This window comes from Siniperca chuatsi, linkage group LG6 (genome assembly GCF_020085105.1).
Source record: "Siniperca chuatsi isolate FFG_IHB_CAS linkage group LG6, ASM2008510v1, whole genome shotgun sequence".
Taxonomy (NCBI): domain Eukaryota; kingdom Metazoa; phylum Chordata; class Actinopteri; order Centrarchiformes; family Sinipercidae; genus Siniperca; species Siniperca chuatsi.
In genome coordinates, this window is record NC_058047.1 from 27660538 (window position 1) to 27682987 (window position 22450).

At 41.3% G+C, this 22450-nt stretch overlaps 1 protein-coding gene across 1 annotated transcript in view; it reads left to right on the plus strand.

Moving 5' to 3' along the window:
* tbl1xr1a (tbl1x receptor 1a) overlaps positions 1-22450 on the plus strand; it is a 43836-nt gene that overhangs the window by 16230 nt on the left and 5156 nt on the right. Inside the window, exons 2-13 of the mRNA XM_044198585.1 lie at positions 2486-2551; positions 14984-15085; positions 16936-17081; positions 17159-17384; positions 17561-17693; positions 18323-18464; positions 19079-19142; positions 19671-19768; positions 19910-19970; positions 20090-20211; positions 20469-20543; positions 21105-21232. Coding sequence (XP_044054520.1) covers positions 15028-15085; positions 16936-17081; positions 17159-17384; positions 17561-17693; positions 18323-18464; positions 19079-19142; positions 19671-19768; positions 19910-19970; positions 20090-20211; positions 20469-20543; positions 21105-21232 — 1253 coding nt within the window. The 5' untranslated portion in view covers positions 2486-2551; positions 14984-15027. The remainder of the gene's footprint in view (positions 1-2485; positions 2552-14983; positions 15086-16935; positions 17082-17158; positions 17385-17560; positions 17694-18322; positions 18465-19078; positions 19143-19670; positions 19769-19909; positions 19971-20089; positions 20212-20468; positions 20544-21104; positions 21233-22450) is intronic.

A 22450-nucleotide genomic window follows, 5' to 3' on the forward strand; every position in this document is an offset into this window, starting at 1 on the left:
CCTCTGCAACCTTCGACACTTGAGCGTTTCTCTGGCCACACCCAACTAGTCCTGCTTTCTTTGTGGTAATACTATCTCTGCCTTTGCTCTGCAGCCTCTGCCACGGCCTCGCCAACACTGTAGAGAGAGGCAGCAAAGACTAAAAGGAAAGAGGCACAGAAGGAATCAAGGTCAGGGAAAATGGGGAAGGAAGCAGTGAGCCAGGAGAAGGAGCCTGGAAAAAATATTAATGTTCAGTGATTTCCACTGCACTTTACAGTATTACGCAATCCAGCAACACTCTTAACACCAACTCAGTCTGCAGCCTTAATAATTATCACAGCATCACCATTATAGGCCTCACAAAGGCAGTTTTGACTGCAGGGGTTTCGCAATGCATTGCTTTACATTACACAGGTGTTGCTTTTACAATGGCCACCTGCTGTAAATGTTGGCAGTGAACATGCTCTATGGTGTGTTGGCTCTCTCTGTCCTCAGACTGAAGAGGTGAACCATTGTTCAGGCTTCTGAATGAGTGTCAGTCACATGGTCCGACCATTCAGCTCCCATGTACTGCTGGCTGACGGTTTGTGCTTTGTGTTTGGTGAGTTCATGGCATTAGTCAGGGATTATTTACATTTAGATGATTTTTTTACCAATGTATGTACAGACGGTGAGAATGTCTCTTGTTACACTGGCAAATTGGTGCTGCCTGCCCCTAGTCAGTGATGTTGATAGGTTTTCAATGTAGTGAGTCCCCGGGACCCACAGGTGGTCATTTTAGTGGGTCCCCAATAAAATGTGTGTTTATTGACCAATTGTAGTGGTAAACTTGTATTTAGGGATGGGTATCAGTTGGATTCCATCAATCCTACTCTTATCGCTACTTTTATTGGTTCTTTGTCATTACTTAATAATTGCCTTTTAAAAATATATTATTTAAAAAAAGAATAAATTCAGAACAGGATTAGAATTGAAAATTTTATGTATAACTAAATGTTGTTTCTAGAGCAACAACCGTAATGTTTACCACAGCAAAGTCACTATATAAACTGAGAAATAATATCTCACTGGAAACAAATCGAAAATGTTAATAAAATAAGTCATATTCCTGACATCAAAATACTGAGTTAAGTTTAGAAAGAAGGAAGAACTCAGACATCAGTCCTTCTGTCCCCTGTCCTCCTCCCTCTGCTGCTGCTGTGACTCACTGCCTGCAGGTACCGCCGGCAGAGAGAGGAGGGGCTGGTTTGTCTCAGCCAGCAGCTAAGTTGAAAGAATTTGCCAAATTTTAAGATACGTGGCAAATTAAGCTAAACCGTCACACAGACAGCTTTCGTTTTAGCTTGTTTGTAACAATTTGTTATTAGTCAAGCTAGCGCACTGTGCTAGTGTAAAACAGTAGTGGTGGATGAGAGCAGATTAAAATATCGCTATTCTACATGTTTATGCTTGTTGAACAGGTGTATTGATAAAGTATTGGCTTTTTACTCGCCAAGGTTTTATTGCACTTACAGTAACGAGTGTAGTAGTCGTCAACTTTTGTAATTTCGTAATTTCCGCCGCCTCTCTGCCCTGCTGTTCGCGGATGGCTTGTTTACTATATTCGTGGGGTCCAAAAATTGTTTGTGTACACAGCCCCGACACAGAGAGCAGGTAAGCGGCTGCAGCGTGATAATAAATTACACCAATTTTTTACACCAACTGCCTAGTAAGTGACACATGCATTGAAATCAGCTTTAAAGATGCTCGGTGGAGTTTTGTTCTCTGCAAACGCAGTTTTGTTTACATTCAATGGGTCTCACCAAAAAGCACTGTGTGTGTCATTGAGGCCTAACAAACATGCATTTTCTTCCTCATAAAACATTTATTTAAAGCGTATTTTTTTAAAACCAGCATTGTTTAGATCTGTTTGCTAGATTGCAGCCCTCTTCTTCTCTGCCTTTTGCTGGAATATTGCTACGTTTATTGACACGTTACCACCACCAACTGTCACTAACTGGACTAGTATGAGAGCATTGGCTGGCTGGTGAAGACAAATATACCAGATTTGAAAGAAATAACATACTGTCCGATATCTTGTGCAGTTATTCAATTTCCTAAAATTCTGTTTTCATATTATAAGAAATATGGGGCAAAGGTCCTTCCAAGTGTACATAAATATATATAGTGTGTGTGTGAAAAAATGCATATATATATATATATATATATATATATATATATATACACACACACGCATTTTTTCACATTTACATACAGTTCTGTGAAATTATTAATTATTAATCATAATAAGTTTAAAATGTGTTGAATTATCTATTTACAGGTCTTGTACACTGCAGCTCTGTGAAACTTACCTCATGATTGGGTAAAATATATATGATAGGTGTTTATTTTATTACACAATGTGACATTTGACATCGGATGCAACAGTACCGCAAAGTGTTTACCAAAATACTTCTCATCTAATCTAATACCGAAGTCTGACTGAGTCTCCTTGTTGTTGCAGGTTCTGAGCCCATGGTACAAGGTCCTGACTGAACATACTGGTGGTGCATACAGACTTACTGCTGTGGTGAGTGATCTACGGCCGGGTTGGGCTGTAAAATGTTTCTACCTGCCCGTTCACACCATAGTCATGTTTGTTTTCTGAGCCTATACATGAAAATGTGAAATATCCATAACTCTCAAAAGACAAATCAACTTGGATTTGTAGTTTCTCCTTTCACAATAATAGCTTTTTCAATAACCATCCATTCATTACTGATTTTGGTTCTTGTTGCTTGATTTTTTTTTTCCTTACTAAAGTTTGTTGTACATTCTCAGGAAAATTAACATCTCCCTTTTACAAAACGTATACCCTTGGTGGTGTTCACACTATATAGATTACATATGCATTTTAAATTGCTTGTATTATGTGTTATTTGTGAGCGGTTTCTTTGTCTGAGTTACTGGGCAGTTGCTGGCTAACAAATTATAGGTTTTCTATTGGCCTATATCTTGTATTGGCCAATAGCAACACAGGTCCTCGGCTGGAATAAAACCCGGGACATCACAGTTGTGTGGTATGCTCCTTCACCATTTGGCTACCAGGACAGTTTCTTTTCATACAGAAATAAATTCAAGCAAACCAAAATGCATCCCTAAAAGCCACATGAGAACATTCACGCTGCTCATTGGTTAGGCCCTGTTTAAACCTGGCATTAACATGCGTCTTGGGTGATCCGATCACAAGTGGACAGCTCTAAGTACAGGTGTGAATGCACCCAAAACGCATTGAGGACGCATTTAGATCCGATCGCGCAGACCACATTCAGAGGTAGTTTAGGCCGCATGTGACCACATTCTTTTAGTGTGTGCACAAATGTGTCCTGGGCTACATTGAAGGACTGTCTACTCAACTGACGTCCTCTGTGTAAGTGGAAGTACTTACTCATTCGTGCGCCAACAGCGTCATATGAAAGTGTGAAACAACAAGAAGAAGAAGCCACAAAAAAAGGCAAAATGGATTCTCCTGGATTGTCGTACACACGAAACAGCCTGTCTGATGTCCTCCAGTGGATCTGCTCAACTCTGTAATTTAGTAATTTAGTTTTCTGATGGACAGATAGCTTTACTTGCTAAGGTAACCGCTGTTAGCTACTTAGCTCAGTTAGCCGTGCAGCTCTTGCTCTTGTAATCATCTGTAATTACCAGAAAGTTTGAAAGCTTGATTTCCATTGGAAGAACAGCACACTCTTCCTGTTTTGTACTGTTAAAGAATCCAGCAGGTTTTCTGTGAACTCTACCCAGCAGTGCACAATGTAAACTGCAGGATAGGACCCATAGAGGTCATCACTCTCCATGCTGATGGTCATGTTTGTTTATGCTTGGATACTCAAGGACTTTCTGGCTGACTTACTGACATTGTTCATTTGGTTCTCTGGTTCATCCGAGACGCTTTGCTGTGACAGCTATGCTACTGATGCCACCCATTTTGGCAACTAGCTGTGTTAATGGCACGCGTTTTCCTCGCTGTAGAGCTCTCAGCTCAGCTTGTTTATTTCATTCATGATGCTATAACTCAGCACGGTGATTCTTATGCCATCCAGTGTATGTGTGTTATTTACATGAATAGCCTATACACTTGTGCACAGTTTTCATTTTCAAACCAGTCTGCGCCAGAAACCATGAACCAAGTCATTTTACATACAGCATGGGAAATAATTTTCTGTTGTGATTAATGTATAACAGACGAATAAACCTTTTCAGGGAAAAGGAACAGTGATCTCAGAAGCATACTGGTCTCACAAATGTCCTTGTTGCGTGATTTTATCTTAAGTGTTGTTTTGTGTGTGTTGTGCTGAGGACGGCATGTAGCTCAGCTTGCTTTGGAGAAGCTCTGTACTGAGCAATTACTGACTTTGAATCAGAGCTCTTTAGGCCAGGAGTTAAAGACAAACAACACACCCAATTTGTTTGTGCCCTGTAGAAACCTTTCACCCCCAACTTTGTCTTTACTTTCACACAGACTCCTAGTATTGTTTCACACCTGTAAAATGTTTTGCATGACCTCAGGAGCAAAACAAAATTACATGAATGACAGTACACCATTTCAGAGTCTTGACTTTGAAAGTTGGCAGGGTGTCAAATCTCTCCTGAATTGCCAAAAGAAAAACATGGCTTCTGATTTTAGGATGTGTTTTTTTTTATTGATGCAGTTGTGTGGAAAACTGTGTTGCTCCCACAAGGCTGTTGAAACGAGAGAAGAAAGACGTCTTTGTTTTAAAATGATTCAGCCCACAGTATTGATTCAGTGCAGTAGTTTGCCTAGAAATTAGCTTGTATGCTAAGCCTCTTCCAGAGTGCGCCCCCCATTCTAAAAATACACCACAAATATTTCAGACAGTCCTCCTCTACGTAGTGTGTCCTCAAGGAAGCCAAAAATTCCACACCTCTTTCCAAGGGCGTGTCCCAGGTTAACCTCAAAACCCTTTTAGTCCGCGAGAGCAGAAGAATCAGAGAGGTATGAAGAGACAGAAAGTGAGATACAGATACAGGCCTGGTTGAGTGATCGTGAGGTTAGGCGTGCCACTGCTCTATTTCCATTTGTCCACATCTCTGGCACAGACACAGAATTATATATCTTGGAGCGTAGTAAGAGCCATGCAATAAAACAATCTCTGGCTACCACAGAAAAAAATATGCCACAGCACTGATGGTTGGGCTCTAGTATGAATTTTATCCTTTGTATTTGAATTTCAGTTGAATTTAAATAATTTAAATAAATTAATTGTCAAATTTGATTTTGCTGACAAACTGGCAGCTTTAGTAACCGTTGCCAGCTAAACTCCGGTCTCTGCAACATCTTTGGCATTCTGCTTCACCAAGTTACCGGTTGTTATGCACCGATATGATATCTGTGATAAGGTCTGGTCACTGTGCTGCACAATTGATCGAAATATTATCGAAATTGAAATACGGCTAAGTGCAATATCCAAATCGCAGAAGGTGAATTTTTTGATAAAGTTAAAATGTGTTACAAAACAACATTATTATATAGTACTGTAGTGCTGCAGAGATGAATCTTGTTCTCCAGATGTAAGAAAACATGTTTGTTTGGTACAGACCCCAACAAATGTCACATCATCATGATTTTAGTAGTGTTTTCAGAGGAAATTTAAAATTGTGATGCAAAAATGATCATTCCCACTAATCGTGAATCATATTGCAATTGTAATATCTTTTAAAAAAAATAATCGCAATATGATTTATTTACCATAGCGTGCAGCCCTGCCTTATATTTAAAACAATGCCATTAAATGGAGAAATCACTACATTCCAATGGAATTGTAGCAATCACTGGATTTGCTCATGGGGGCGAGGTAAATCTGTGCAACTTGTTTGCTTCGTTACACTTCGGTTGCGAATTTGCCCTGTTGTCCAATCGCAAGCCGCCTTGACAGTGCTGACCTCTGCAGCAGCAGCGAGCCGGAGGGTCAAAAACAGAGGACGCTATCGTAGTTTACTTTATCTCTCCTCTGTCAGTGTGTAAACTGCTCCACAAGAGGTATGGTTTGCTGACGGTTATGAGACGGGATTTGATGGTACAAAAACATGGTTACCTACCGTAGCCGTATTAGCGGGTTGCTCGCTAGCTACAGTAGTTTACAGCTAACCCTGCGAGTAGTCACTACGTCAGCTTCTAGCACCACATATGTCATGAGGATATGCAGATAAATTTCATGGTGCCACTTTCTGGTGTGACCGGGCCTTTAAACTATCAGTCTAGCTCTATTTCACACTAGTACTTGAAATATGTCATACATAAAGCAAAACAAATTCATTATTCATTCTTTATGTAGTTTCACTTTTTCCTGTCAAAGGAGATCTTCTAAACATCACATGGATGAGTTGTTCCATGGAGTAGTACTTTTCTAAAAGAGTGACAGACATTAAGAGGCTATAGGAGCCAATCATATGTCCAGTTCAATCAGCTTTGAAAAGAAGTTATCAATATTTTGTGGAGGTACGTAAATCTTTGCAGTGAACTGTAATGATGGCAAAAGATAAGGAAAATAAGGCCCAAGATGACAATAACACAATTATTCATTATCACTCAGAGATTGTAAAGGCACTGACGCTTCAATCACTCTGTGTGCATGCCTCCCACCCGACCGCTACACTTGAGCACGTACAAGGAGCTTGCACACCTGTTAGATTCTTCTTGTTTTGTAAATGAATTGTCAACTGACTATCCAGTTTACAGAGCTTGTACATGACTCACACATTTACTGCACAAAGGGTAATTATATGAGTAGTGCTTAAAGTAAACCATATTTGTTTTCCTAGGTATAAAAGTAGTGCGGTGCTCTGGCAGGTCATTGGGTGCTTACACAGGTTAATAGATTTCACCACATTTTGTTCTAACCCAAGACTCCAGCCTGGTTGCCTAATACCCCCTGCTGTCATCAAATGGGCTCATCCTGTTTGTCTGTCGCACTACCTCCGCTTCCTCTGTTGCTGAAAATAGATGCTCGCCTGGTTCTTAGGTAAGGGTATGTGAATTAACGGCTTACTACAATAAAACCACTCGACACACAACTCAAAACAAGGCATTAATCCGGGGTGTCATCAAAGTGTAAAGCATGTAGAAACTCTGTACAGAATAAATTCATCAGCATTTACTGGGTGTGATGAGAAAATCACCAAAAAAACACAAAATCTAACATTTTATACATTGTACGTCAATACGTCATGATTTATGGCATGATGATAATTTGTATCATCAGCTGCAGTTCAGAGTTTAGTCAGCTGATGCTTCGGACTTAATTAACACGTTGATGAGCTGTAACTCTGTAGTTTCTTGTTCTGTAGGTTCTAATTGTAGTTTTGTAGTTCTTTGTAGTTTGACCGTAGCAACACATCTCAGCCTTGATGTTAACTGGTGTACCCATACCATACTGTACCATTATGGTTTTACTGTGTAGTGCATGTAATTTACTTTGTAGTGCATGTCCACTTGCAGCTGTTGTGCTGTAGTCAGTGTGAAGTCCAGTCCCACTATGAGAATTGCAAAGCAAGCTGTAACCATGACTTATTCCCGATGTGCAACACATTTGACCTTCTAAAGAGATTCTTAAAGTGATTGGGATTCTGATTTAGACGAGGTCTTTTAATCCAGGCCAGCTCGAGGTGAGATAACCGCCACTGCTTCAGTGGTCCTCACTGAGCGGCTGCATTCAGACGGACGTGAGCTGCCCAGAGCAGGTTTAACTGCCCGTCAGGCGAGGCTAGCTGGCAAGGCCCACATGCTACCATCTGGCACCGACAGGCAGCTAGCCTCGCTGACCTCACATAGGCCATGTGAGGCAGAGCTAGGCTTGCCAATGCAATCTGTCACTCCAAGAGACCAGTAACCCTGGAGAGGGGGAGGGGAGAGCCACATGCAGATTTTCTGTTGTCACTGCACCTTAAACAACTACACAGTGGAATTCAAAAAGCCTTCACTGGGCTGTCATTTAGTATTGAGCTTAAATCTGTAACTTGTAATTTTTTGTACATTCTTTATACTGTTTGCATACTTTATAATGCCACACCAACAATAGAACACAATGAGCAGTGATACATACAGCAAAGTTATGGGCATTCCCAAGGAGGATGTGTTTTTCAGTTGATTGAAACAGATGACAATGACCCTGGAAATGAGGTACAAAATACCGGTCATTTCCAACAATGCTAAATGAGGCGAGTATTGTTTTGAAGGAGTTGCTAATGCAAGCATTGTTGTTAGTTACTTAGGTTGACTTCCTGTCCTTAAGAGTACTCTACTGATTTATCATTGCATGTAACACTGTAATATAACACTCAGATGGACAGTTTAAAAAAATAAAATCTATCAAATCTATCGCTGCAGCAGAAGCAGAGATTTCATCTTATATTCCACGCGCTCTTCTTCCTTGTAAAAACCTGGCACCTACATTTTACCCACAACGAAACTTGACCGTCACACAGTTCAGTCGGAGATTCAGGTGTATTTTGCACCAGCTAATAGGAGCCGCTAGCCTCAAGCAGAGACGAGGAGCGGGCTGTAGAGGTCTGGTAAGCTCACTTCTTTCTAACTCCACACCCCACTCCACCCCTCCATTTTTTCCTTTTTCAAACTTAAGAGTCTTATCGCCCCAACCGGACTCCCTCCGGAGCCACGAAAAGACTTTTTTCACATGTAGTAGAATTCCCCAGTCATGTAAACAGATGCTGATGTGTAAAAGCGGTGGAGTTCACCTTGAACATTAACAACCACGCTACCTTCTTAAATTAGTAAGAAGGTTGGTATTACCTCGGGTATATTTGCGTAGTACAGTTCCATGTTGCACATTTTCAGTTCTTTTGTCGGGATTTTAGCCGTGGATTGCTTCAGGCTGACAGTAAATCATCTCTGGCTTTTGTTCCCAGCGTATTTTGCCTGATGGTGGCAACAGTATGAGTGAGAATCCATTTTGAATGTTTGACTCTAACTGGGGACAGGAGAATTGGATGCATTTTAGAATGAGAGACTATGAAAAATATCAGTCCTAAATCATCCCATTCCCCGCTGCCTGAATTTCTTTCTGCTACTTTCTTAAAATAGACCCAGACCGTCAGGTCTCAGACAGAGCCTTGAAATAGGAATGAGCCCCTTTTCCACCTGCAGAGTAGACTCAGAGCAGCAGCCACCACAGCTTGGGTCTCCTTTACGTACTGATGCAGCAAAGTGTTCAAAGAACATGAAACCTACATGGTGGATATTATTATCACAGGCTGGGTGTGACAAAGGAACACACATGATGCAGTGAGACGCATCAGTGTGGGGTGGCAGTTTGTGAGTTTCCTTAGCTAGAGTTTCAGGGTCTGCACCTGCCATTTAAAGAGGCCCTTTCACACATGCAGCTTGTACCACTGACAGAATAACGTGTTCACACTGTTCCGATAAAGGCTTAATTTGTTAACATAAGAAATGCCTTACTGTTATTTTAAAACAAAGTGGCCATTCACATAAAATACAAAAAATTGTGCCATGCAGTCTGAATGCTGTGGTGTACAAATAGCACTAACGTGACACTTTCTTTTTTTTTTTTTTTTTAAACATAATATGGTAGTAGGGAGCATAAGCTGTAAAGCTGTGATTTTCTTTTTTTATATAGGGTTTGGAATAGAGACCGATAAATCGGCCAGGTTGATATATTGGCCGATATTAACTTATTGCAAATATATCATATCGGTGTATGTCGGCTGATAAGTAACAAGAAATTGCAGGGCTCCCAAATATTGATATGAGTATCGGCCTCAAAAGTCCACTCTCGGTCGGAATACCACCCAAGATTTCGCACTCCTCGAGAACCTTAACTGTCAGTCTATATGTTGCCATGATTCTATCCAGTGCAGCCCGACCGGCGCTGGATGTTTGAGGCTAATATGATATCAGTATTTGGGATGCCCGACTGACAGTGAGAGTTAAAAAATCTGATAATGATTTATCGGCCAATACATTTCTTTTTATGAAGATAAACATTTTGACAAGGATCATTTAAATTAGATTATTAAAGAATTTTGACCACGTGTAGAGTGGGACATTTTACAGCTGAAAAATAAACGTGTCAGTGCTCTCCGGTGGGAGAAGCTGTTTCTAAATGACCTCGAACAAATCTTCAGCATTTCTGCACTTCAATTTCATATTACCTATAACATACAGTATATGCTGTTACAGGTATATCTGTAATTAATATTAAGTTAATATTAGCTGGTAATATCGGCAAGTCGGCCAGGGTCTAATATGTAATCCTCTAAAGCCTCCAGGTGCTCTCATAGTCATGGCTCTTAACTGAAACGGTTAAATGTGGTTTTGAGAAGTAGACTGATTAGTTGTAGTTTTTTTTTTTTTGTAAAGCCCAGGCCGTAATCTATTTTTCAAAAAGTAAATGGCAGGGTGTGTTGTACAGTGTCACTACACGCATGCTCATTGCAGTTTATTTGTCCATTGAGAAGGCTCTGCAGAAAAACGCAGTATAATATTTTGCAGTGGCTTTAAGTTGTATGAACAGTGAAGTGTGTGTTGCCCTATGAGCCTATAGTTGGTGGTGTGGTGTAAGCACACGTACATGACTTCATACAGATACATTATTTACAGGGATCTGTATCACTGTTTTGTGCACAGGTTGATTTAGAGACCTACAGTTCTAAATGTAATGCATGGGCAGGCAGTAAAAACAAGCACCACTCATCCACTACCAGTCAGCCATTTTTTTTTGTGTGTGTCCAGTTGGGCTTTAATGTCTGCAAATACATCTGAAAAGGCATCACGTTAACATGCAGAGAAAACACCAAGAAGAACACCTAATAGTTAAATGTGTGTGTATCTGTAACTTGTGATAGCAAGTAGCACAGAACCGCATTTTGAAAAGGTGTTATATTTTTATCACACCTCTTTGAGTGAGCTTAAGATTCTGATTGGATGTTTCATTAGCCTGTGTTTGAGTCAATGAATTATGTATGCCAGCTGATAACCCAAGGTAAATATGATTTACTTACTGATATCGATTTCATATTGTGAGGGACAGAATCACTCATCAATATGAATTCAGTCTTGCTTTCTCAGTAACATGTCATGGTTAGGAAATGGGTTATATGCTGCATGTATTTAATTGTCATGTCCTGATTTTCTTTTTGTGCTGATCGATTGTCTTTCTCGCCCTCCCTCGCTCTCTCGTTGAGCCGTGCCTTGATTTTAAGATTTACTGTACGGGCCAGTTTGCCGCTGGCAGCAGTCACAAAGGGAGAAAGAGAGAGGGGAGGGAAGAAATGCAGAGACAGAGATTCCCTTCTCCTCTCCCCTCCCCCTCTGTTCTCCCACACTGTCAACACAGACCATCCTGGCTGCAGACGGTGGCTCCACAGCGCCACTGCAGCGGGATGGTGGTGGAGGGAGCTACATCTTTCTGTTTACAAACCGGCGGTCCTCCCCGGGCAGTGCTGCTGTCGGATGGGATTTGAGCAGAGGGTCATAGTGATCTGTGACTCCACAGTCTGCAGGTTTTCATTTTAACCAAACACAACAGCAGGTGATTTAACTTTGCTCTTTACTCTGCCTCCTATCTGGTTTTAAGTGTATTGATCAAATTAGCTGCTGCTGTGTTTGGTTCAAATACATTCCTGCATGCTCTGCAGCCTAAATGTCCTCTGTACCCACTACCGGGAAATAAAATGTATTGTTACAGAAAATTGTCTTGACTAATGTCTAGATTAATATCTAATGTCTTTTTTCATATCAGTTTCAACAACAATTCAGTTCCACTGCATTGCATTACAGCCTGCAGGTCATATCGGTTTGTTTCTGGTCACTCAGTATATTTATATCAGTAGACATGTAACTAGAACTGGAAGATCAGTATTGGAGCCAATTTTTTTTAATTAGCTGGGACTGAACAAATGTGTTTATTTTTGCCCTGCTGCGGTATTTTCAACAGTGGCATATATTTCTGTCGTAAACACACACTAACCACAAAGTGCAGGGATGTGGCATGTTTTAAAGTTAGCAGGCAGAAATGTTTGCAGTATGGAACTGTTGTAAATTGGAAGGGAAAGCAGCCCCACAGCTGCTTATGATTTAATAATAGGCCCAATTTAGTACAGTATTGTTGGCAATGCCAGTGTTTCATGGGGCGGTAGTAACGACTCATTTCAACATCACAAAATGTTTCCAGTTAGCACTGAGCTCTTCGTAGCAGTGTTTGTAATTGGGATTAAGTTACTTCTGAGCTGAAAGCTCATCTGAGGTGGTTTGCATTATTTTGTGTACTTGCTGTATATCTGACCCTCAGAACAATCTGCTGACAGTTGTCTCTATAGAAAATACAATCCTCTCTCACTAGAGGCAGAGGGTCCAGGCTCAGATAAGTATCGCTGAGCCAACATGCCAGAGAACATCATCACTCGGTCTTCTGCTGTCTTGGCCACAGAGTTGTTGCCCGTCTCCTGGGTCATGGACAGATCCCCAAACAGCTCAGCAATGGCGGTTTATTCTCTGGTGAAGGTGATGCAACTGGCTCTGAGTCTGCTGCGTCCGTCTCTAGTGTGGAGTCTGACGTTGATGTTGTTGTGGCTTGAATACGCAGGATTAGCAAAAATTGGCCCACTGACACACTCTTACTTCGCACAATGTCGTGTATTGTGTCATTATATCCTGTTTGTTGTTGCAGTGACCAGTTTGCCCTCACGTTATCATTAAAGATTCATCTCCTCTTCCCTTCTAATTACCTGTGGAAAGTATGTAAGATGATATTAGATGATTTCACTGTGTGAAATCTACAGTTTGTTGATCATGTTAGTTGGTCAGAAGAGCAAGAAATGTTTTATTAATGTAATGGTAAAGGGACTGTACTTATATAGCGCCTTTCTAGTCTTTACTACTGACTACTCAAAGCGCTTCAATGTCCACACAGTCTGATCCGGACTACTCCTGCTCCCCTGAGTATGACATTCTGCAATGTTAAGGCCACAGGTCATGCTAAATGTTTTGCTGTGCCAAACGACGTAAATCTAACATCCTGGGAAATGAAATGGAACCTAGTGCTCACAGTGCCCAGGAGACTGTTTCATCCACTTAAATGCCATTAAATGCACAGAAAGTCTCCTCCTCCTGGGAGAGGGGGCTGCAGACACTGAGCTCCAGGCATTACAAGGCTGATTATTCCCAGGGGAAATGGGCTTTGAGCTGGTTCTTATTTGGAATCAGCTCCCTGACTCTGTTAGCGTTTAAAGTTGTGGTTCCAAACCTTTTTTAGTTCATGAAACCATAGACAAAAGCAGTGTTGAATCATGGTCCCCTGACATGCGCTTGGATGCACAAACTGAAGTCGTCATACCACATGAGGTGTTACAGTCCTGGTGATTTCTTCCCCCCTTGTATTTTTCAGTTGAGTAGTTTGTAGTGGATTGGTACCCAAATTAGTGCATTAAATGATTTAGAAGTGGTCAGGTGGAGGAGAAGCAGCTTGGAGTGTAGGCACACTTTAAGAGAACTTGTTAACACGAAAGAAGCACAGCAAAAGTAAAAAAGAAAATATTCTGAATTGCTGCACCGCCATATCAGCATACACCTAGCGAGTGCTTGGTTTGTGTAGTTCGTCAAAATGTACTTCCAGTCTAGACAACTCTCTCGACTCTGTGGAAATACACCAGCTAACCTGAAGCTACTGTAAATCATCCCCAGTATTTCAACAATGGTACCTGATTTCAGCCTTAAGTTACGGCTGTGAAAAGGCGTGTTCAAGTTGTCTGACACATTGTACCGTCCATCTGATCCCCGCTGAAACTGGACAATTTGGCATTGTGACAGCACAGGTGGGAAATGTTGTTCAGGCTAGGTGAAACCTGATGTTTGACGGTTGTATTACGGATGTGCCTGATGCCAGATGGGTCTGAGTATTCAACCACGATCCCATTTCCACCTGGTATTACCATCTGATCTGTATCTGGATGCTGGAGAATGACATCTGATCACGGCACTTTTGCATTTACACGTGGAATTAAAATACGTTCTTGTTACCTTGATTCCGCCCGCATTGTGATTGGATCGCAATATGCAAAAATTGTAGGCAGAACTGTGACAGGCTTGCCAACAAATATGGTGTGTCGAGGGAATCATTGCAATGATACTCTTGAGGGCTCGTGTGACAGACGGAGGCCGCTGAAGGCATCTGTAGGCTACTTTCTGCCTTGTTAATAAGGCTAACGTTACTTGCAGGCATTAAGACCGAAAACGGCCATGCTTAAAAAATGCAAGGGACTTGGTTGGTGGGGACATGTTGCTTCAGGTACCAGTGAGGCGATGAAATATGATCCTGGAAGTCCAGTTTGACTGCTCTGAAAATGATCAGTGACAATAACTGGATGTTTTGTTGTGACGACTGTGAGGTTACAGAAGAAATAAATCGTCCACGTTACAAAGTAACGTGCCAGGAATGTGTGCTTGCATGTGTTTGATTGGCCAACACAGTGCCTTGCCTGATGATATTCCAGCAAAAGTTGAAGCAGGTTCACATTTATTGTTAGAGCCCTCTGTGTTAGTCAACATCTAACCAACTACCTAACTAAGTAGGCTTTCTCTCTATTTATAAAGGCTGTGGCAAGCTGCCTTAAATATGCACTCTTAAAACTGAATAAATCCTCTAATATGCTGTATGTAATCATGTTTAAATTGTATATTCAAACAAGGATACAGAAATTAAAAACATTTGTCTGTACATTTTTATAATTGCACATATTTTACTAGGACCCATGTAGTAAACCTTAAACTAGACTAGACTTTGGCATATACTAGGTCAGTATAATTTTAGTAACAAAATTACGTTGAAACAGATCCGGCCATCTTCAAATTGTCTTTATTATACCGCAGTCACATGTGTTGTATGCATATATCATGTGCATTGGGCGGTAGTGTTATGATGAGTGTTTCCCTTCACTGATGAATCTCTCTCTCTCTGCTTTCTAGGCTAGGTGTGTGCGTGCTGACCTCATGGTGTAACAGGAGTAAAGATGAGCATTAGCAGTGATGAGGTCAACTTCCTGGTCTACAGATACCTACAGGAGTCAGGTATCCTCTCAAGTCCTTGTTTCATCATGTCTGCATTTTTTTTTTTGTCATAACATAACTTTGGTTAGTGGCTTGCTTTCCTACCAATCCGATTTTTACATCCAAATATTCAGTTTTTCATTATTTCCAAATTGAAAGCATGTGAACTAGAACTGCCAGTGTCGGGTTGAAGGCGTAGCAATTATGTTATTAATAAACGAACTGGGTTTTATATGGAAGCAGTCACACATAATTTTAAATTATTGAAGTTCTCAATCATAAGAATTTGAGTCATTATCGTTGGGTCATTATATATTTGCCAAAAGCGCCACCAAAGTGATGGCGTATGTATAGATAGATATAGATATATTTAGCAATTTATTTCTTTTTAATCAGTACCATTGAGTGAAAGTGTATTGAAAAGAAAAAAGAACCAGTAAGAGATAAATGTGAGCGGGGACATGCTTTTAAAAATTTTTTTATTATAAAAAGTAAATAAATGCTGTTTTAATAGTGCTTTTTAGATGCAATAGATGCAATTTAATACACTACATATATATAATATTTTTTTATTTTTACTAATGTTTATATATTGTGCACCTCCATGATGACTGAGAGAATCACCATCCCTGTTGTTGCTTGTAATATCGGTATTTCCTGCAGACGCCTGAAAGCTGCACGTTAGGCTGTTAGGTCAGCTTGGTCGCTGTGTAGACACAACAGCGTCTGTGTGGGTCAGCTTGTTGTTGTATGAAAGGCACAGTGTAGTGAAGACAAGTTGTTGCGGGAGAATGGCACTATACACACAACTGCATGGCCCAGGTGGATAAGCAGCACTGCCTGTCTGTAGTGTGTGTGTGTGTGTGTGTACAGTTCTTCTCACTCAGTCAGACTGAGCCATACAGTGGGACAGAGCGCGGGGCGGCCATCCACGACTGCATGAATCATAGATGGTAAATAGACTGCATTTATATAGCACCCCTACCTGTAACTTACCTTCCTATGCCTCATAACACATGCATTACATAATATATTTTGTAAGGCACAGACGGTTCATGTAAATCAAAACGTCCTGTCACGGCTGTATTATTGTTCCATCTTTCATTCGAACACAAAGGTGGAGCAAAAACAGCCATCTGCAATCAGGCGACGGAGAGAGAATTGTGCATGAAATCATGCATTTGCTGTGGATTACAGGCCGGGGTTATGGCCCGGCCATGTCATCATTTTTCATAGATGGAGGGCTCCGTGCTCAGCTGGTGCAGTTGTGGTGGAATTGGTCTTTTGACTGACATTAACCTTTAAGTTCGACATATTGATCCTGTCCTCACCATGTGCAGTGACAAGCTGAACACGACTTTAATGTAGTTTGAATCATTTTTGGGAGTAAAACAAATGTCCAGGTTGGGTTGAAAAATGAAATTCCCATATGGTCATGTTCCATTTACTAATTAAAATCATCATGAGAGGTTGGACAGCTTAACTGATACAGACACACACCGGTGGAGGCGTACACCATTATATGGGCTCGCTAATGCCATTTGTTTATTGAATACATTGAGTATTTGAGCCTCTGACTGCATTGTATACAGTCGCGATACAGACGATCTCTTTTAGAACCTCAAAAAGAAACGTCGGCTAGTATGAGGAATGCTCGAGCATGTGAAAAGAATAGTAGCAGTGGTGTGTGAGGGACAAGATGGCTTTATGGCAGTGAAGAAAACACAAAATGTATTTTGTTAATAAATCATGTTGTTTAAAAAATATGAGGGAAATATTATTTCCTGTGATATACAGCATGTCGCTGCCTTCCAATGCTCAAAATACCTTCTCCCCGCCTGCCCTCTTCCTCCCTCTCTTCTCCTCTGCAGGGTTCTCCCACTCAGCGTTTACGTTTGGTATAGAGAGTCACATCAGCCAGTCCAACATCAATGGTGCTCTGGTTCCACCTGCTGCCCTCATCAGCATCATCCAGAAGGGCCTGCAGTACGTCGAGGCTGAAGTCAGCATCAATGAGGTGGGACACAAACAAGGTGATAGAAACTCTCCTGTCCTGCGTTTCCTCTCTAACCTATTCATTTTCCTGCTCTACAGGACGGCACATTATTTGACGGGCGGCCCATTGAGTCTCTGTCCCTGATTGATGCGGTGATGCCTGACGTTGTTCAGACAAGGCAGCAGGCCTACCGGGACAAAATGGCCCAGCAGCAGGCAGCCGCTTCGGCACCGGCAACGGCCACTGGAGGCAGCATCGCCAGCAACGCCAAGAACGGAGAGAATACTGCCAACGGGGAGGAGAATGGAGCCCATGCCTTAGCCAGTGAGTAATATGTTCACTATTAGAGAGCACTATGATGATCAGCCATCGACAGCGGTGGAGAATTGCAAAGACCTTACCAAAAGGTTGATGACAATGCATTTTCTGGCCACTCTTGGCTTGTTAACTTGACATCCTGCCTCGCTGTGTGTGTGTCACCCATCACACTCCGTGCTTAGACAACCACGCAGACCTGATGGAGGTGGACGGAGATGTGGAGATCCCTCAGAACAAGGCTATGGTCTTGAGGGGCCATGAGTCCGAGGTCTTCATCTGTGCCTGGAACCCAGTCAGCGATCTGCTGGCATCAGGGTTAGTCACCTTACCTCTCCTACCATTCTCCCCTGACGCTGGTCTCTCACTCTGTACAAATCAAACAAGTCAACACTACTTAAATGCTAGTTCCACGCTCGCACACCTCTATTAGACAGCGGCGGCAGAGAGATGCAACAAAGGTCCCCAGCAAGTGTTTGATAATTGATTTAAACAGTTAATTGTGGTTCCTTGATATTCAATCAATGTATTATCATCCTTTATTGGCTTTCAGTGACATTGTGATAATATGATCATCTTGTGTTATCATTTTACGCATTTCAGTTGTCTAAATTAATGATTTCACGCTAATGCTAATTAAAAACTAATGAAAGGAGTTACTGAAAGTAACACGCGTTTGAATTTTACCGAAGGTCATGCGTAACAGTTGAACACAGCTCGGTGCATGGTGCATGACAGTGTGTCACCCGAAACAACAGCTAAAATCAAATCAAATGATGAAGAAGACCTGACTGCTACAGCATAACATGTTGTATCAAACAACAATTGTCCAAACAACTTTTAAAGTGGAACCTGTTTCCTGTGGAAACATGGTTTACGTGGTATCTGTGTTCTCATAGTTTAACAGCTAGAAGGCCCAGTGTGACGATCAGAAATGTCTGTCTCAGGTCTGGCGATTCGACGGCTCGTATCTGGAACCTGAGCGAGAACAGTACAAGCAGCTCCACGCAGCTGGTCCTGAGGCACTGCATACGAGAGGGAGGACAGGACGTCCCCAGCAACAAAGACGTTACCTCGCTAGACTGGAATGTAAGCGCGCTGACACAAATGCGCACACACACACATGATGTAACGTGTGAGTCACCCTGCATGGGTGCATTCATTTAAAATACGGGACCAGGTCAAAGTTGTGGGAATGGTAGAAATGTTTCTGAATGTCAAAGTGCTGTTTCATATGTTATCGTGCTACTTTACAGTCAAAAGTATGCTTGTGTTTAATGGTTTTATGATGATTTCCAATGTTAAGAAAAATACTTTGGATGCTAATGCTCATTGTTTTAAACATTTGAACACTCAGACATGCACAGAAAGCCAAAACAACAACAACATGTACTGCATGTGCAGACCTGTACATACACCAGAAATGCAAATAACAACAAACGCCTCATCACAGAGGAACTCCCAGAGCACTCTGAACACAACTGTTGATGATGTCTAACAGTGGAAGAGTATCAGAGTGGAATTTTCCTTTACTTCGGCCAATGGATCGTAAACCTGAGCCAAGGGCAGAGGCAAACATTTCCTGGAAATGTGGCTGATGGAAAACACAGGCCCCTCTTACAATAGCAGCTGAATCACAGCAAATATTCAGAGCGCCTGGACACACACTCTCTCATTCTTACACCTCTTCTTCTCTCTGACAGAGCGAGGGCACGCTGTTAGCAACGGGCTCCTACGACGGTTTTGCCAGAATATGGACGAAGGATGGTGAGATGACTTAAATTCATTTAACATGAGCATGTGTTGTTTGCTCTTAGGAAACCCCGCAATATCACAGATTTAGGGTCAAATTCAAAAATTTCAAACGAGAGTTCTTAATTACATAAACGTGTATTTCTATACAGATATTTGTATATTAGCAGCTTATTCATAACAGAAGTTATCTCATTGCGCTTTTCCTGTAGAGCAGGTCTAGACCGAACTCTTTATAGTATTTACAGAGACCCAACAAATCCCATTAGAGGATGAACGCGAGTGTTGCTGTGGAAACCCTAATAATCACTGTGCTGTGGATCCTTTGCTTATCCAGTACTACAGCGTGTTACATGGCTTAGTTAATCCTTGAACAATGCTGCCACCTAGAGGCAGGTTTGCATACTGCCACTGAATCCATTTGTCAGGCTTGCAGTGTGTTTTCCGTCAGGTATTGACCCATTTTGTGTTATTTAGACCCTTCGTGGCTTGTTGTTTGATACTTACGGATTTTGTTCCCTTTCTGTGTGTTTTGCTCCACAGGAAACCTGGCCAGTACACTTGGCCAGCACAAAGGTCCCATCTTTGCCCTTAAGTGGAATAAAAAAGGCAATTTTATTCTCAGTGCAGGAGTAGACAAGGTAAACCAGGATCTGTTCTCTAAATTAGCTTGTTTTGGCCAGAGGTCAACATCTAGCATGATTTCCCATGGGAATTGATCAAACGAATGCAGTGTGTAGTCATTGTTAGCTCTAACTATACATGTACATGTGTTCTGCCAGACAACAATCATATGGGATGCCCATACAGGAGAAGCCAAACAACAGTTTCCCTTCCATTCAGGTACAAAAACATCTCTTGTGACTGAGAATGTTTGAGTTTGGCACTTGCTGTTTACCTGGCTGTACTGTCTTACAGTAGATTTTTGATCTTGCTAACATCCATCTGTCTATCTTCCGCAGCTCCAGCACTAGACGTGGATTGGCAGAGCAACAATACGTTCGCCTCCTGTAGTACAGACATGTGCATCCACGTCTGTAAACTGGGACAGGACAGACCCATTAAAACATTCCAGGGACACACAGTAAGTGGTTGGTTTGTGTGTGTGTGTGTGTATAGTTACACATCTGTATCCTCATTACTGATGTGTATCTTCTGAAGGGTCCAAAGCACCCAAATGAGATTGAAAACGTTTTACTGTCGCTGTTCCCTCAAGATCAATTTTGCATTTAGTTACTCCATTTCAAATGGTATCCTGGACGGCACAAACACACAACACACGGTAATATACATAAACAAGGAGCGCCTACAACCCTTCATCCTTCTCTTCTCTCTCTCCAGAATGAAGTAAATGCAATCAAGTGGGATCCCACAGGGAACCTGCTAGCCTCCTGCTCAGACGATATGACGTTGAAGGTGAGCTGAGAGCTAAACCTGGTGACGCACTGGACATCTTGTGTCATTAATGTCACGATCGCTGCTTCGCTTGACCTGAAAGTGATGAGCCCTAAAATGAAGGCTGTGTTCTTTATGACTGACTGGGATTCTGAAAAGGGAAAGTCCATCTCACTGGCCCTGAACTGAGGTCTTTGATTCAAATGATTTGAAACACGGAGTACATAGAGTTAGATGTTTCGCGTGATCTATAATGCTATCCGAGTTACAATAAACGTGATTATTGGTGTTTAATCGTTTTCCCTGCTCGTATCGTCCTTTAAGTAGAGATGCAAATGTTGTGCTGCTCTTGGGAAGTCATTTTGTTCACTTCTGTGTTGCCTGAATCGTTTTAGGTAGGAGGCAGGACATTTCAAATATGAAGATTCTCAGGTGTCAAAAACTGATGACAGACAGTGGTCATATTGTATATTGACTCGTGTAACTGTATTTGCTGTAGGCTGCACGTTAACACACCTGCGATTTAAATATCAATTAAAGCGAAGGACAACGTTGTTGATTATTGCTTTGCTCTTTTTCCAGATTTGGAGTATGAAGCAGGACTCGTGTGTCCACGACCTGCAGGCCCACAGTAAAGAAATCTACACCATCAAATGGAGTCCCACTGGCCCTGGAACGAACAATCCCAGCGCTAACCTCATGCTAGCCAGGTTGGTGTCTGTGTGTGTTCCAAACATCCCAGCATTAGTAACGGCATGCTAGTTAGAAGGACACGCCGGCCTTTTAGCAGTTTGTAGCTGAATATCGTGTAACTGCATTTGTAGTGTCTAACTTTTTAACGAGTGCTGTAGGAGCGGAACTGCCAAAATCCACAATGAATAAATGGCTCAATAAATAAATGAATAAGCCATTAAATGCACCAATATTAAAATTAATGTAGGCATTAAATAATTTATAAAATGCAACACAAGTTGATATTTGTGTTTGCTTTACTTAATTTATTTACATTTGTCTTAATTCCCCATTCCCCTCCATTTTATTAATTTGTTCATTTATTTATTTAAAGGTTTTTTTTAAATGTATTATTTCCCCTTTGCATTTTCCCTCCATTTATTTCCCCAAATTTATTTATTTCTGTCTTTTCTTTTTACATTTTTTTATGCATTTCTGCTCATTATGCAGACGAGGCGCGCCGTGTGGCACAGGGTTAACTCTGAGTATAGATCGACTACACATGCCTTGCTGCCACAACGGTGGCTTCCGGCTGCTGAGGGCCAGTCGGCGCACAGCTGGCTCCGACCGGGACTCTCATCTGGATCACATTTTATGGAGAAAATATTTTTCCCTCTGATGTCCTCCGGCTGCTCTGCCTCAACTCTCTGCGATTTACGGAGTTTACTGACGAACAGATAGCTTCACTTGCTGCTAACTGTAACGTTAGCTGAGACAGCTAGCAGCACGGCTAAAGTAGCTAACCGCTAACAACAGGTAGTTAAAGGCGTCTGTCCATCAGCAAACTCCGTACATCACCGAAAGCTGGAGGACATCAGAGGGAAGACCAGAAAATATTCCCTCCGTAAAATATGATCCAGTTTCACCAAAATCAGTGAATAAAGTTATAAAAGTTGTGTGCTTTTGTTTTTAAATACATTTAAAAAAATGTATAAATGTAAAATGGAACATTAAATTGGAAAGTAAATAAACAGGGGAATTAATACAAATGTAAATAAATATAGAAGCAAAATAAAACAAATATCAATTTGTGTCATTTTATAAATTGATTTAATTTTAATATTTTTAATGCATTTAATGGCATATTTATTTATTGAGCCATTTATTTATTTTTGATTTTGGCAGTTCTGGTCCTTAATTCACCTGCTATGTAACGATTCATTAAAGTGACAAAGTTAATAATAATGTTGCAGTTC